Genomic DNA, 17,647 nt, shown 5'->3' with positions numbered 1-17,647 from the left:
TGTGATTTGCAACACAACGATATACACGATAGAGCATCATATGAAACTAAATACATTTTCTATCGTGAAAACGATATCTATCGTCATATCGCCCAGCCCTATTTAAGCGCGCACATTATTTTAAACTCGGTGTAAATGAAGGTCATGAAAATATTTATTAAACAAATTTCCATTACTTTTCCAAAACCTTGTCGGATTTTATTTTTTTCCTAAACTTTTCCCTGACCTGGAAATTGAATTGAATTTTCCATGATTTTTCCAGGCTTTTCCATGACTGTACGGACCCTGAACTTGTGTAATATCAGTGTTTCCCATACATAAAGGAATTTGTGGCGGGCCGCCAGAATAATATTTTGACCGCCACAATAAGATGTTGACCAAAAATAAATAAAATAAAAAATAATTTTTTTACAGTGCACCTGAACGCAACATGCAAGATGTCCGCTGAATAAGTGTCCAATAAATGTTCATGTCATTCTGGCCAATACTTCTGTTATAGCATTTCAGTCTGGAATATGGAATATCTTTCAATAATCTATGATTTAGCTGCTAAATTGTCAAATACCGCCATCTGCTCACTACCCAGGCACTTATGTATGTACTTAACCCAACTAACTTAACCTAACTACGGTAACTATCCGGTGTGCACAACACTGTCAGCCTAAACTCCGGCTGACACCCCAAAAACCTACAATCCACTACAGAAAAATGTATATTGTTTGTTTATTAACTCATTGAGTGCCAGCCACTTTTGGAGAACGGACGCTCCCAGTGCCAGAGTTTCAGAGCGTTTTCAGTGATTTCTCGAGGCCCACAGAATATTGTGTGATATTACTATGTAAACACCGAACACGCAAAAAGAACAAGGAGACTCTATTGTATCATCAGCAAAAAAAAGTTTATTGATACCATTTTCCGTTCTTTAGTTATCAGCCGGAGAAGATAGGTCAAAAACAGCAAAAATATGCTTTTCTATCAGGAAGCTGAGATATTCAGCCTTTTGTGAAATGCATTATTTCAAGCACATTCACTGACTCTAGCTAATATTTTTTTGATGATGTGACCTGGTTTAGTTCTGTGGTGCATGCGTGCCCCACCCCCCTGTCCCCCCCTCTCCCCGCCTCTCCCCGAGTCAGCTGTAAACTCCTCCCCACACTCACAAAGTCTATTCGGAGCCTCTGTGCGCGGCTCCTGGCAGCTCACAGCAGCAATGAGGAAATGCCCAACGCGACTGCAGGTAAGGGTTGGCCCTTCGGCGTTGGGTGCTGCCTTTCTGGTGTGTTGAGAAACTATTATGCAGACAGACAGACAGGCAGAGGAGCTGCAGTTGTGTGCGCGGATTGATTGCTGTTGGCAAGCAGCCCAGAGCCATCATGTAGATGGCTCTGGGCTGCTTGCCAACAGCAATCAATCCGCGCAGCATGAGCGCGGTTTGTGTTTGATCACGGCTTTGTCAGGCTGTATTTCTGTCATCTGGAGAGCACTGTCGCCACCTAATGGCTCGGTAAAATAGGTTATAGACATTCAACATGTCCCAAAATGTTACAGGACATAGATCTGGCTTCGATGGACCCCCCCCGTCAAAAAACGCAATTGACGACAGTCGTCGTCTTTGGCACTCTACGTCAGTATTTGAATTGACGACAGCTGTCGTCATTGGCACTCAATGAGTTAACTCATTGAGTGCCAGCCACTTTTGGAGAACGGACGCTCCCAGTGCCAGAGTTTCAGAGCTTTTTTCAGTGATTTCTCGAGGCCCACAGAATATTGTGTGATATTACTATGTAAACAATGAACACGCAAAAGAACGATGAGACTCTTTTCTATCATCAGCAAAAACAGGTTTATTGATATCATTTTCCGTTCTTTAGTTATCAGCCGGAGAAGATAGCTTGATTTAACAAAAAAGAGCAGTTTTTTTCTAGAAGCTGAGATAATGGCCCTTTTGTGAAATTAAACATTTCAAACACATCACTGACTCTGAAGCTAATTTTCTGATGTAGTCACACCTCAAAAATAATTTCCTTCAATAAAACAGTGAAGGCCAGGGAATTTTGTTTGGCAGAATAATATTTTTAGCTGCAACTAGCAGCGCTGGCCCCTGCGTGCGCTGCTGGTTGCAGCTTCTTTGCTTTCTTGATTTGCTGCTGGTGGGCATCGGATATTCTGGCTTGCGTTTGCCAACCCTGTCCTGCTGCCTGGGTCTGTCTGGGTCAGTGTTGTGTGCTGCTCTGCGTGCCCCCCCCCCCCCCCGCCCCGCCCCGCCCCGCCCCGCCTCAACTGCACACTCCTCCTGTATGGGAGGTGGCTCTCTGCTGAATTTGCTCTGCACTGTGAAGGGTGCGCGACATCCAGCTTTTTTACAGCCTTCCGCGTGTGCTTGTCACCGGCTCCTATGCTTCCAGTTGAGAATAATAACTCCACGGCTGATCATGCGAATGGGCTGTTGCAGCGGACATGGAGGAGCTCAATTGTGGGAGCAGATTGGCTGCTGCGGGCACATCTAACGTTAAAACGCTTCATGCATATCGATGCATACGGATGCGATGCGATTTCCGTTTCCCCAACGACTTATTCTCTGTTTTTCTCTGCCTTTCTGTTAACCTGGAGAGCACTGTCGCCACCTAAGGGTTCTGTAAAATAGGTTATAGACCTCCAATAGCTACAATAGTTGTACAGGAAATGCGGAAGGCTTTGATCGACGTCCCACCGTCAAAAAACGCATTGGACGTCGAAAGACGTCCGTGGCACTCTACGTCACTATTTAATTGGACGTCGAAAGACGTCCATGGCACTCAATGAGTTAACTGGCCCCTCGCCTTCTATCATTTCACGAAAGTGGCAAAGCAAGTTGAGTATCCCTGACCTATAGGGAGAAATTTAGTTTGTCATTGTAAACCCACAGCACAGTAATGATGACATGTTCTTCATAGATCTAGCCTTTTAATTTTGCTCTTAAGCTTTCTCAAAGTACACCAAATTCATGCATTTTACTTTCAAATGTTTAAAAAAATCTTGCGGGGGGGCATGCCACCGCACCCCCCTAGGGGGTCTGCGGTCCCCCACCACAAATTCTCAAAATCCTGTGGGAAACACTGAATATTGATCAATTCTACAATATGTAATTAATCAAACCGCATGCATCAGAGGTGGACGACTCACTGGATAATATCTGATTTTATAATAAAAGGCCAGTATATAAACCCTATGAATAGAGTACCCCAGGAGTGAGTCTGGAAGACTTGGATGTTAGCACTAATTTGAAAATGATTTTTTTTTTTTCCCCTCGCCAAAATTTTGCCTAAATGTGGAGTGTTATTTAGCCACCTTGTTGACAAGCTAGCATGACATAGTTGGTACCAATTGATGCCTTAGGTCTTCTAGTTTCATATGATACCAGAAATACTTTGAAAGCAAATGTTCAAAATGGCGATATTTCCAAAGACCAGCCCAAGCCCACTCCTCAGGGTTAATGTAAAAACTCTTGTCTGTTTAAAAAACAAAAACAACAACAACAACAATGCAAAGCTCTGGCGGACCACCAGGCAGAGCCCGGTGACCACAGTTTGGGAACCAATGCTCTATAACATGAAAACACTGAACACTGTGTGTGTGTGTGTGTGTGTGTGTGTGTGTGTGTGTGTGTGTGTGTGTGTGTGTGTGTGTGTGTGTGCGTACCTCATATTGGGGGTGTCCTGCACAGATTAGCAGCAGCTCTAACGTCCGCAGGTCGCCCATGCCCTGACCTGGACTCCTCACCGTCGTCTCTAGAAACGTCTCACACAGCTCCGTGAAGATCCTACAGTAATTCAGCACTCTGAGAGAGGAGGGAGCCATTGGAGTGGGGGATTCAGGAGCCAGATGGTAGAGGTTTGCAGGTGCTTTTTTAAGAGATAAGCTGCTTCACCATTTTGAAAGGGGTATTGTTGATGGAATAAAGTGCGTGCTTACTTGTCGAGGTCCTCCCGTGCCACAGCCATGTGGTAGGCCGTCTCCAGGGTGAGGACGCCCTGGAAGAGCTGCATGGCCAGCCCCAAGTTGGCGTCCACATTCTCGATGGCGTAGAGGGCGGAGCACACGCAGTCGGACGCCGCCTCGTGCAGGTTGGTAGAGGTGTCGTCTCGCTGCTGCCACACATCGGAAAACATCAGCCACTCACTTCACAGTTGGCCTCAAGCATAATTGATCAGTTACTTGGAAATAGACAAGAATAATAGAAATATGACTTGTCCGGCACATCGTTATAGCCAATGAGGGTTTTTCTGGCATTAAGGTGAGGTGACATATAAGAGATAAGTTGTATTCAGTAGTGCTGCACGATTAATCGAATCGCAATCGCGATGTCAGCACGTGCGAATACATAACCGCAAAAGGGTGCGATATATATATATTTAAAAAAAAGTCTGTGTGTGTGTGTTTGTGCATGCCTCATCTAACTAACGTTACATGTGACGCAGCAAATAAACTGATGTTTGTCTGCCATCACACTGGACATCAACACTAGCGGGAGATGCCTAGATACCATTTGTTTATTATATCGCAATCACAATAGCAAATCGCAATATTGTCCACAGTAATGGCTAATCGCACCTTTTCCCCAAATCGTGCAGCACTAGTATTCAGTGACCCCCTCCCCTACTTGAGTTTATGTGATTTATTTGATAGTTAAGTTATTATATTGTATTTGCAACCAGATATCGATCACTTATTAAATAACGTCATGACTCAATAACATCACACCTCCTTGGCAGAAGTCTGCACTTATACTGAGCGCATTGTCCTTAATTGCTTCATCAAACTCTGACGGTGAAAGAAGTTCGCTTGTCAAAATAAATCACACTCGTTTGACTTATTTGAGGGCATGTCATTTTATCTAGTACATTCGCCGGCCGAGGTGTTTGGCCAAGTCTGACGTGTTGGCTCCCTTAATTTACAGACCGTGGGCTTGCCCTGACTGTCAGAAACATAAGCAAAAATAATTCCATATTTCACTCCGTGCTTTGTCCACAAGCTGTGAATGCTTGGCAAGACCGCAGCAGCCATGTTCGCTGTGTCGACGTTAAGGATGGGAATTTCATGCATTTTCCTTAACCATTAGTTGAACACCATAACAGTCAATTAATTGTTTAATCATTAACGCTGCATACTGGGGGGGAAAAACGCAGCTTGGGCTTTGACATGACAGCCTGGTTCTCAATCTCAATGTACCGTAGTGCAGTAGCTCACGAAATGGCTCACAGACAGTCCACCACGTTGATCTGCATCATGTCCTTTTCCACCTTGAGGCAAATCCTCTGAGTTATTGTCTCTGATGCAACGTCTGCACGCACATCAGCAGCTTCTTCTAAACAGTCAGATGTGAGTTTCACTTTCGCCTCCCACTGCAACCTCGTGTCAGGTACAACATTGATGATGCAGGCTACTGGAGCTGTATTTGAGAACAGCATCGCGATAAAGTCTACAGTAGTTAGTTATTTCTTTAATTAATTGATGACTCACTCGCTCCACTGGAAATGGGAACCTATCAAATCCACTGCGCCAGTTCAGCTCACCTCAAAGTGCTCTTGCCACATGGCTATTTTAATTATGGATCATTACAATGCACTTTATTTTAAAAGTAGTCACACAGTGAGAAAAAAGAAATCATGTATTGAAAAAAAAGTGATGCATCAATTCGAGATGCATCGATAATAATTTTATCATTGCATTGTAGGCCTCTGAATCAGAATTGAATCCAATAATGAGATGTCTAGAGATTCCCACCCTTACTGTTTACTAAGCTGTGGAGCTGTATCCCAGTGAGAGACAGACTGGACATCGATGAAAACATCTGAATGTTTTTATCATTTTTATATTTTTTTTATCAAGTCGGTCTGAATGTTTTTATCACTTTTATATATTTATTTTTTCTATCGTTTTTTATCAAGTCGGTCTGAATGTTTTTATGTTTTTAATAATTGTTTCTAACATTTTTTCTAATTGATTTCATCATCTAATAAACTAAAAACTAAACAAAACCTTCACTGTGTGGTTTTGGTGTTTTGCGATAAAAGTGGCTCTCCTCTTGACTTTGACCAGCTATGTGTGGCTCTCATGGAAAAAATAGTGAGGATCACTGGCCTACAGTATCTGAGTTCCCCCGCAGAAATGATGGACAGAACGTATTGTCGGTTAATCAGTTAATTACATTTTTAATTTGTGAAGGTCTTAATGGCAATTAATCGACTAACGGGGAATAATTAACATCCCTAGTCGAGGTGAACACTGCCAGACAGGGGAAAAAACAGGTGTTTTGCCCACCGCTGGGAGTTGAAGGCAAAGTCATGACCCACCCTGCTCTGCCTCTGATTGGCTAGACCCGCCCTGCTCTGCCTCTAATAGGCTAGACGTGTTCATTTTGCTGGTTGGATTGGTCAGGTTATCACCACAGGATGAAGTAGATTCACAACACACTTGGATGTTGCACGTGTCGTGCGCACCATTGAATTCACAGGTGTCAATGCCTTTTTGTGTAGTTTTAAGTGACAAATTGTGCCAGCGTACCTAGATGTCAAAATGCGTGCAGGTTGGCAGGTCTCTAAAGACCTAAGCGACAAGCAATGACAAAGCATAGTGCGGAGAGTGATACTATGGATAGGAAGAAAGTGTATCAAGCTTGGCCCAGCAATTTTGAGATGACGGAGTACACGGGGCTCAAACTCAGAGATTCCGGTGGGCTAAATTCCAGCACTTTTAAAGACCTCTTTATAGATTCAAGCATTTTCAAGATTTTTTCAAGATTTCAATTTTTTTTTATTCAAGCACTTTCAAGCTATCTTTCAGGAAAAATACTAAAACGTAAGAACTACCACCATTATTCCCAATTACAATACCCTATAAAAACTTGTGAGGATGAGTGTAGAAGGAAGTGTGAGACTAACCAGCACTTGGAAGAGGACCATGAGCAGCTGGTTGCTGGCCATGAAGTTGCTGTCCAGCACGCCCAGGTTGAACCAACTGCCCAGACAGCGAAACACCTTGATCAGCATCTTCTCATCGTTACCCGTCTTCTCCACGCATGTCGTCTGGAGGAAGACACACACAAACACAACCCGTCAGTACACTTTAAATGGACTAAACAGCAGCCGTTGCTATACAAGTTTCCTTTAAGACTTTTTAAAAGGGTATTTTAAACAGCATTTAGAATTAAATTTACGGCCAATTCTGCAAAAGTTAAAATTTACACCACAACTTTTTAAGACCTTCAAAATGTATTTAAGACTTAAGTTAAAAGGCTTCATTTAACTGTTCTAGGCCTTTACAGCGTAGGTTGATAGAATAGAAAGCCGGCAGTGAGTGAAGGAGAACGGTGACAGGAGAAGGGATGGGAGAGGATGCTTCTCACCAGTAGTGTGACAACAGTGCTGGAATAGCAGGAGAAGCGGTGGGAGAGGAGATGTCTGACCAATAGTGTGACAACAGTGCTGGAATAGTAGGAGAAGGGGTGGGAGAGGAGATGTCTCACCAGTAGTGTGACCACAGTGCTGGAATAGTAGGCCAGGTCCTCAATTATCTCCGTCCTGCGGTTGGCTCCGATGCGTAACGAGCGGCTGTGGACTTCCTCCGGCAACACCGTCAGGATCTCGATCAGGAACGGCATGGAGCTGATGTCATCGTTGTACCTGGGTAGGCCAGACAGACAAGAAAGACAAGAAGGTGAAGAATAAACTCAGTGACAGTCCGTATATGGGAAGATTGAAACATGGCTATACCATAACAGCTGGAAATGTGCAATTAGTGTCTGTCATTTAGGGTTCCCACACCTTCAACATCAAATTCAAGGACTTTTCAAGGACTTTCAATACCGAGTTCCCCAAATGCAAGGACCGAACACGGCAGTTTGAGACATGGACCAAGGTTAATTACTGTTACAACACATCATTTGTATAATGAAAACTAGCAGAAGCTCTCAGACAATTAAAGAGAGGCTTGAATGTGTGAACATTTCTCAGCTGTGTGCTGTGTGTTAGTTCCAACTGCGAATGTTCATGGCCCATGGTCATTCTCTATGCAGGAAAACCCCTAAATTCAAGCACTTTCAAAGACGCATGACATCTTCAAAAACTGTAATGCCTTGATTTAGGATTTCAAGGGAACCCTGGTTATTAAGGTTATTGCAGTGCTAACCCAAACCAATAACCTGGTTATTGCAGTGGTCATCATAACCTCGGTTATTACGGTTATTGCAGTGGTCCTCATAACCCCTAGAAATTTTTTCAGGCCTGGGTGGATTTCGAAACGTACCCCGACCGCAATGGTGGGGGCCCTCGCTGGCCAGGCTAAACTTTTAGCTAACCTGTTCGCATCTATGTTCGCAATGCATCCCAAGTATCATCATACTATTATGGGACGCGATGCAAACAGTTGTATTATGGGATGTGCCTTTCCCAGGCAACGACACAAATTGACACGTTTTGGAACAGCGCTGTACACTGGCACAATGCTCCTAAAAGCAAAATGTTTATTTTTAATGATTTGGCATCATCTATTACTGTCAACACAAGTATTGTTGTATTGTAATAATATGCCTGGCGGGGGTGTCTTGGCCTGGAGCGCCCACCAGGCCTGTAGAATGGTAGGGGAAACACTGAACCTGGTTATTACGGTTATTGCAGTGGTCATCATAACCTGGTTATTACGGTTACAGGGTTACAGACATTACAAAATGAAATTCAAGGACTTTCAAGCACTTTTTCAAGCACAATTTTTTTTCATTTCACATTTTCACATGAAATCACTCCTCATCCAGAAACGCCCAATCCCCCCAAAACCATCTTCAACTGCTTAACAATGGAGGGCGGTGCTATGAACGAGCAACCAGTGTTGAACGACTTTTCAGCTGCAAAGGCTGACCTCACCAGAAAAACAAGCTGCAAATGGACACACGCCCATATCCGGCCTTTTCACTTGTGTGTCTATGCATGTGTGTACATATGCAAATATGCGCAACACAATCAGTTGTTGTCAGCTCAGCATATGAAAGGCAGAATGCACCAATTCACAAAGTGAAGTTGGCAGAGGGGAGAAAGATGGAGTCATGATGCGATATTGACTTGACTCTTAAAAAGACAGAGGGGGGTGTCTTACTTTTCAATGAGGGTGTGAACGCATCCCTTCCACGAGGCCATCTGAAGGGCGAGATCTGCAATGGCAAGAGCCAGCTGGGGGAGAGAGGGGGATTAGATACTGCACAAAAAAGAGGAACAGGGGTATGAAACAACAACCACAGTTGCCTAATAGTTGCCTAAATGATTGTGATGGCATTTCTGCTTTATTGGATAGAATAAAGAAGCACACTGTCTCGCCTTCTTCTCAGATAGCACAGCTGAGAGAGAGACGAAAGCAGGAAGTGAATAAAGCTTTAGATAGTCAAGCCAGGCACCGTAGTAGCGGATTGATCTGTAGACTGCGCGCGAGCTTCCCGCATACACCGATGCTCATTATGGTCAGTGCTGCAACCAAGTGATGGTCATGTGACATTGTACAGCGATAGGTGAGAAATGGTGTGACTTTCAAAGTGACAATGAAAAGCCATTATTTGCAGTACTGCAGTGTCACTCTGAAACCAACGACCATATCAGCACATGAATGAGAATCACAAAACCTGTTTTTACTGAATGTAAAAAGGCATTTCAGTTCTCAGCCCTGGTAAGACTTTACATTACATTACACCACACCATTTAGCAGACGCTTTTATCCAAACTTTCCAAAGCGACTTAAATAGTACATTTTGTCAACAGCAGTGGAATCAGCTGTGCAACGCAGTCTGTCAGCTAAGACTTTTTTAAAGGAAATACAGTCGCATTTGTCAAAAGTAGTTTTAACTATGCAAAGTCATGCATAGTTAAAAAGGCGACAGATAACCAGGCTCCGGCAGTGGGCGACGCAGGGGTATGCGTGAAAAACATGCAGAGGTCATATGGCGAGAGAGCTCAGGGTGACCCAACTTTTGGGGGATGCAGTGGTATGAGTTTTTGACGGCATGATATCCTTGGACAAAAATACCACGGTTTCACGGTATCGCGGACCATTTGTGTTTTTACAATAGCCGAAATATTCCCATACAGCCGACGTCATCTTTTTAAATGGGGGAAAGTTCAGGGGGGTCCTTGCGTTCTCCTGCTTCAGCCATTATCACACACACGGTTGTAAATACAGTCAGGGACAGCTCCTCTCTACTGTGCTCTAGTCTAGGTAGGCATGCAGCCAGGGGGAGGGACCACGTAAGCTGCACTCTATAAGCGACCTGGGCACTTTGTTTTGGGGAAACAGCTGATACCGTGGGGAAGGTATGACGGCAAATCTTAGTGGTTTTGATACCGTGACTTTTTCAAACCGCGGTATACCTTCAAACGGTATACCGCTGGATCCCTAGATGCAGCCCTACCTCACGCTCCGCTGGCCAATCTAGGCTTGCCCCCACCCCCCCACACACACACAGCTTTGCTGTGTTTCACTCTTCTCTTCTCTCTCAAAAAATCGCAGCTGTATATCTGTTCTCTTCACAATAAAAATCCTCTGGTTAGTGGTTAGTTTGTCAATGAAAGTCTGCCTGTCTCAGCACTCGTCTTTTCCTGGTTCGCGGGGGAGAAGGCAGAAAGGTGGGGTGAGGTGAGATCCACCCACCCCAATGTACTACAGCCGGACTACTATACGTCTCGAGTCGACGGATTGTATCTGAATTCGGCCTAAGAAGGAATAAGTAGCATTAGAAGAAGAAGAAGCTGGAGGAGGAGGATGTTAGTTCAAGACGGCCACAGGTGAAGCCTGAAAAGGTGTGTTTTTAGTCTCAGCCTAAAGATGGGCAGTGATCCAGCTGTCCTGACAAAAGGAGGGAGCTCGTTCCACCATTGTGGCAGCAGAGATTGTTTGTGGTGGCATCTGTTGCCTACTTTTGGCTGCTTCCTCTCTCAAAAACAACACTTATTGAAATGACAAAAAATGAACTGTTACAATCAAAGTTTTACCACATGGGTGGAGAAACATGGTCAACACACTGGCTGCTGCTCAGTGGACTGACTTCTTCATTTCATGTCTCTCTCTAGCCGTTTTCACACATGCGCTTTATACCGGGAAATGACCAGAAAGCGGTGTAATGCCTTCATGTGTGAAAGTTGTTTTCCGGTATAAGCACGCCGCCGTCATCGCGGACATTTCACCACTTGTAACCTTGTGATAAGAGTGGTATGCCGCGATAGGGGACATATGTTGTGTTGAGAGCATGATTGAGGTGGATTGGAGTCAGCGCGGAGTGGGCTATCAGGGCTGAGTGGGCTATCAGGGCTGAGAGAGCTGAGACGGCTATTCAGTGGAGGCGGGTTTGATGGTTCTGATTAGGGATGTCGAAAATCATAATTTTTCTTGACCGACAACAGACCCTCATTAGCCGACAATTGGTCGGTTAACCGAGAAGATTAAAATGCGCTATTTGACTGTCTGTGCCCCATTAAACCATTACCACAACAAATGCTTGATTTTTTTTCATTAGAAAGCGTTTATTTTTACATCTACAAGCAGAAAAAAACACATTAACAAAACGAGAAGACAAGTTGAATCCTCCAGCCATCTAAACAAAAACATTCCTCGGATAGGCTATGATAGGAGCTGCACGCATTGCAGAAAGGGGAAATACGGAGGGAAAAAACCCATACTCACGCTCACAATTCTCAAATGAATTATCTTACTGCAGGTGTCGGAAATAGTCTAATAAAACCAGCAGAAACTAATTTTAAAAGCTCTGCAGTGCCGCCCCCCAAAATACAGCTTCTTTGACGGCTATTTTCACACATGTGGTCCCTCAGGTGTGAAGGGAAATTCCGGGAAATAGCCAGTCTTGATTTACAGGTACCGTAAATTCCGGACTATAAGCCGCGGCTTTTTTCCCGTTTTTTGGCCTTTTTTGCCCCCTGCGGCTTATATAACGGTGCGTCTTATCTATGGATTTTTTCCAAAAAAAAAAAAATATCTCTCTTTTTTAGCACTCTTTCTAACTATAAATCCACTTCTGTTTTAATTTCCTCTCTTGCCCTCTTTTAACAACATAACATAACATAACATAACACAACACAGGTAAGCAGAAAGAAAAAGACGAAGCAATCACGCCATGAATGAGGAAATGACTCACCTGCTGGAGGCTGGAGATACACGCTTGGGCTAAACTTTTACTCCGTGAAACACTATCGATTAAGTCCGACATCGCTCAGAGGTTTTGAGCAGCTTGAAAACAAGTTTGAAAACGTGCAGAAGTCCATCCACTCACTCACTAAAGAAACTAAGGCAACCGTGAACAGAGTTTATAATGCGGAAAAGCGCATCCGCGCACTGGAGGACAAAAACAACACAGTGAGTCCGAAAATGGATAAAATGCAAAATCGAAACCCTGCACACGCAGGTTGATGACTTAATCAGCAGGAGTAAAAGAAATAACATTCGCCTGATCAATGTAAAAGAGGAGCTGAGATTGGTGACATGGACGCTTTTGTGGCAAAATCCTGTGTTACATCCTGGACCTGAAGGAAGGCGAGAAACCACCAGAGGTGGACAGGGCACACCGGGCGCCTCGGCCACGTCCAGACCCCGGCCTGCCACCGAGGGCCATCTTCATCTGCCTACTCCGCTGGCCCGACCGTCAACTCATCCTCCAGGCTGCGGGGAAGAAGCCCCTCACCTGGGAGGGTACGCGCTTTTTCGTCCCGCAGGACCTCTCCGCGTTGGTGCAACAGAAACGCGCAACATACAACAGCATCATCGAGTCAATGGATATCGCTTTGGCGTACTGTACCCAGCGAGACTCGTCATAACCAGACCGGACTATCTTTAGCACTCTTTCTAACTATAAATCCACTTCTGTTTTAATTTCCTCTCTTGCCCTCTTTTCACCACACCGCGGACACTGTGTGCCCAGCGGCGGAACAAGAGCTCAAAGTGAAACTGCCGAATATCTTTTGAGTTGGACTGGTCAATAGTACTGTGAGTAACTAAAATAAAAAAATAAAAAACGGAATTCTCTCTTCTTTAGCACTCTTTCTAACTATAAATCCACTTCTGTTTTAATTTCCTCTCTTGCCCTCTTTTCACCACACCGCGGACACTGTGTGCACTGTAAAAAAAACAAAAAATACCACAATGTGTGATTTTGTCTGGGGATTAGTGACCTGACTTTTGTTTTGTTGAAATGTTAATAAATGGGAGCTTCCCCAAACAGCCATCCATTCCCGACAATCCCCTCTGTGCACGAAGCCTTACATATGGTAATTAAACATCAAAACACCCGCGGCTTATAGACCGGTGCGGCTTATAGAAGAAAAAAATAGTCACCTTTGAAGGTGCGGCTTATAGACCGGTGCGTCTTATAGTCCGGAATTTACGGTAATTTCCCTGTCTGTATAGCCGTTTTCCCACATGGGCTTTGTACCGCTAAATGACCGGAACGTGGTCTAATGCCTGCATGTGGGAAAGTCGTCATGCCGGTATAAGCGCGACCCCGTCATCGCGGAGATTTCACCAGTTTCGAGCCAGTCAAAAGAGCGGTATGCGCGATAACAGGCGCAAGTGTAGAACGGGTCCAGTCATTTGCCGGCATGGGCGAGGTGTACACACGTTGCTTAATGTTCCAGCGGGCATAATCTAATCATTCGCGCACATTAAAGCAAACTGGCGAAATGATCTTGTGATCTCTCCTCTCTGCTGCCTGCTCGCTCTCTGGCCACAGTCGTTCAGTCCTCCTCCTTCAGTCACAGGCACAGCCCGACAGGGACACAGACGAAGCAAATGCACGAAGCGAAATGTGGAAGTATTTTGCTTACGTTGCCGACAGCGAAGGCAAGCCCGGACACATCAAACGAAGCCAGTCTGTAAAAAGTGCTTCAACGCGACGCAGGTGAACGGATAAACAAGCAAACTTATTTCACCATCAAGAGTTTTGCCGACACGTCACTCCCCACCCGCTCTGCAGTGCCGCCCCGCCCCCCAACATACAGGCAATTTGGCTGCTAGATTCCCATATGCGAGAGCCGAAGTGTGAAGGGAAATGTCCGATATTGACTTACAGGTAATTTTCCGGTACGCATGTGGGAAAACGGCTTGTGTGTGAAAACAGCTTCTGTCTCTCCTGCAAAGCGTAGTGCGCCCCGGCACCGTTACAGAAAGCTTCAGATGCATGTTTGGCAAGCATGCTCACGCCCGGCTCACTACGGCAACCAAAAGGGGACAACATGCGACAAAGGTCTCAGACAAGGTTCAGACCCAGGGTGCCGCGGCTACATGGCACACCACCATGATGCCCGGCCCGGCACTTTTAGTAGGGTTCACTTCCCACCAGGGCCCTGATGGCAAGTTCCATGACTTCCCATAACGACCTCAGAGTGATTCCATTCCAGATGCTACTCCTTTGTGGTTTGTTAATGTTGTTTTTAAAGAGTTATGTGTCGGAAAATAAAGTGACCAATCTGTAAAATTCCCTGATCAGGGCCGTACAGTGCGATGATATGTTCACATTATGCTCTGAAAAACGTACCGTGCGAACACGGAAATGTATACCAATCGTTAATTTGCCTGGTTCTTATTGTTATTACTCATGTGCATTTGTTCATGTAAGCAGCAGAGACACAAAGTGTGAGTGTAAATGTGAGGTGTAACTTGCAAGTGACAGTAAAACAAGCACACCTCCTTATCTCCAACAAAACAAAGAAGAAAATAAACTAAGTTTAGAATTGATTTTCATAAAAGGTTTAGGTGAGTGTTTCAACGTCTGATAACAAAATGTTAATAAGCACACTGATAACATGCCCAGGTATTAAAAAAAAAGTACTGTACCATTTTTCAAGTGACTAGAAACAAAAACTTGAAAGAGCTGAATATGAGCCTCAGTCCAGACTGGCTTTGGCCCTCAGTTCGTTTTGTTATGCTCGGCTTTCCGAGCATGAGGAGCTGCTGGCTATCAGATGTCCACATGAGCCACCAACAAGCATGGTGTGTCAATGCGTCCCTTACGGAACACTGACATGACTCGACCGTTACTAAACGCAAAGTGCCGTCAGGAAGTGCCCGGACGACAATAACGCGAGGGTGAGGCGTTACCTGAGTGACGATGATGGGCGAGAGGTCTTTGAGGTTCTGTATGTGGGAGAGGAGGGAGTCGCGCAGGGCGATGTGGGTGTCCGGCGGGAGCTCGTAGAACGATGTCTGGATCTTCATCTTCATTGTCTGGGCGGCGAAGTAGCAGGACTCCAGATCCTGCTTCAGCTGAAGCAGCTGGTCTGATATCTCCCATGCATACATCTGGGAGGAGGGCACACAGAGAGGACAGACAGGGGACATGACTATCCGATTTACTGATTTCTAACAAACACACTATCAAAAGCAGAAAGAGTAGCCAAGTTGTAACATAAGGTAATATATAAGATATATAAGGTAATAGGTATATTACACAGTCTTGCATGGGTATGAACAATTTACGGGTGACCCAAAATAGTCGACGACTCTATGATTCGTTCGAAGGAGCCTGATTCGACTGCCAATCTCACAGTCGAAAAGTGTGGTTATGAAACAAGGATCATTCCATTCCGGCTATAAACAAGCTCATGCCAATTGATTTTCTGATTGCCAGATAGTCTTATTAAAAAAGAACAAGAGAAAATAGAATAGTCGAATATTCGTATTGAACAGCCAAATCTGATTCGACTGACAGAATTCTGAGTTGGAGACAGCCCTAGAACATGTTTTGGCCGTCAGTAGGATTACGGAAAAACTACTGGGCTGGTTTTCATGAAACTTGGTGGAGGGGTTGTAGCATGTCAAAATTGCCCCAAAATCATATTTGAATATTCCTTATAACAGTTCTAAGCAAAACATATTCATAAGATTTTTGCGAGCTTATATAACTACTTGGTATATTTATTTGAACATAAAAAATAAAAAAAAATCAACATAAACATTGTTTCCCCCCCCCATATTTATTCAGTGAGTACTAATACAGAACTAGCCTACTAGTAGTAGCCTTGTAATGTTTTTAAATAACCAGGCAAATGATGTATGTTTTTATGTTGCCCTCTTGGCCAGTTTTTTTTACCTAGTTAAATGTAAAATAATAATAATAATACATTTGAATATTAATTTTCATATTCGAATATTCTTTTAATCTTTATATTCAAAGTATATATTCGAATATAGAATATTCTTTGACAGCCCTAGTTGTAGCATGTGGAGGGGTTGTAGCACGGGCCAAGGAAGAACCATTACATTTGGGAGGGTTGTAGCATGGGCCAAGGAAGAACCCAGTGTTTCCCCCACCATTCTACAGGCCTGGCGGGCCCGCCAGGCCAGAAAAGAAATTGCAAAAAATAAAAATAAATCTTTCCCCCCTGCTCTCCCCAAAAATTTCAATAAAACTTTATGGCATATTATTACAATACAACAATACTGGTGTTGACAGTAATAGAAGATGCCAAATCATTCAAAACAATAAGCATTTTGCTTTTAGGAGCATTGTGCCAGTGTGCAGCGCTGTTCCAAAACGTGTCAACATCTGTCGTTGCCTGGGAAACGCACATCCCATAATACAACTGTTCGCATCACATCCCATCCCATAATAGTATGATGATATGATGATACTTGGGATGCCATTGCGAACATAGATGTGAACAGGTTAGCTAAAAGTTTAGCGTCGCCAGCGAGGGCCCCCACCGTTGCCGTCGGGCCACGTTTCGAAATCCCTCCAGGCCTGAAAATGTTTCTAGAGCCCTTTTCCCACATGCGCTTTGTACCGCAAAATGACCGGAACGTGGTGTAATGCCTGCATGTGGGAAAGGCGCCGTGCCGGTATAAGCGCGACCCCGTCGTCCCCGACATTTCACCAGTTTCGATCCAGTCAGAAGAGCGGTATGCTCTTAAGGGGACGCAAGTGGAAACGGGTCCAGTCATTTTCCGCGACAGCGGTCCTTCAATCATGGGCGAAGTGTAGCCTACACACATTGCTTAATGTTCCAGCGGACATAATCTAATCATTCGCGCACATTAAAGCAAACTGGCGAAATTATCTTGTGATAGCCTAATAAGAGCAGTATGTCAGCTTGCTGATTTCCGAAGGCAAGCCGGACACATCAAACGAAGCCAGTCTGTAAAAAGTGCTTCAACGCGACGCAGGTGAACGGATAAACATCGAACCAGCAACTATTTCTCTCAGACACGGATCCCAACTTCTTCAAAGTGCATCATCTAATCATTCGCGCACATCAAAGCAAACTACTTCCACACATTTTGCTTCATGCATTTGCTTTCTCTACATACATAGGCTACAAGCGTTGGGCAGCTTGCCTTGCAAGCCTCTGCCATTCTCGCTTTGTCTGTCCTGTGTCAGGCTGCTGCAAAGTACGGAGGACTGAGTGAAGTTTTGCCGACCCCCCAAATAAGCTCTCCCCTCCCCCCAACATACCGGCTATTTGACGACTAGATTCCCATATGCGCGCGCTAAGGTGTGAAGGGAAATTCAGGGAAATGTCCGATATTGACTTACAGGTAATTTTCCGGTACGCATGTGGGAAAAGGGCTTAGGGGAAACACTGGAACCCATTACATCTGGGAGCGGAATCGGAGCCGACTCACAAACAAG

General features: G+C 44.5%; 1 protein-coding gene across 1 annotated transcript in view; it reads right to left on the bottom strand.

The window, feature by feature from the left end:
• Positions 1–17,647, bottom strand: part of tnpo3 (transportin 3) — a 43,208-nt gene that overhangs the window by 21,941 nt on the left and 3,620 nt on the right. The window contains exons 2-7 of the mRNA XM_083632391.1: positions 15,118–15,318; positions 9,127–9,200; positions 7,505–7,661; positions 6,921–7,064; positions 3,952–4,127; positions 3,679–3,817 (exon numbers count right to left, since the gene is read on the bottom strand). Of these exons, the coding sequence (XP_083488517.1) occupies positions 3,679–3,817; positions 3,952–4,127; positions 6,921–7,064; positions 7,505–7,661; positions 9,127–9,200; positions 15,118–15,318 (891 nt within the window). The remainder of the gene's footprint in view (positions 1–3,678; positions 3,818–3,951; positions 4,128–6,920; positions 7,065–7,504; positions 7,662–9,126; positions 9,201–15,117; positions 15,319–17,647) is intronic.

This window comes from Poromitra crassiceps, assembly GCF_964638095.1.
Source record: "Poromitra crassiceps genome assembly, chromosome: 2".
In the NCBI taxonomy this organism is placed as follows: domain Eukaryota; kingdom Metazoa; phylum Chordata; class Actinopteri; order Beryciformes; family Melamphaidae; genus Poromitra; species Poromitra crassiceps.
The sequence above is the reverse complement of the archived record's forward strand: the minus strand, read 5'-3'. Positions and strand labels throughout refer to the sequence as shown.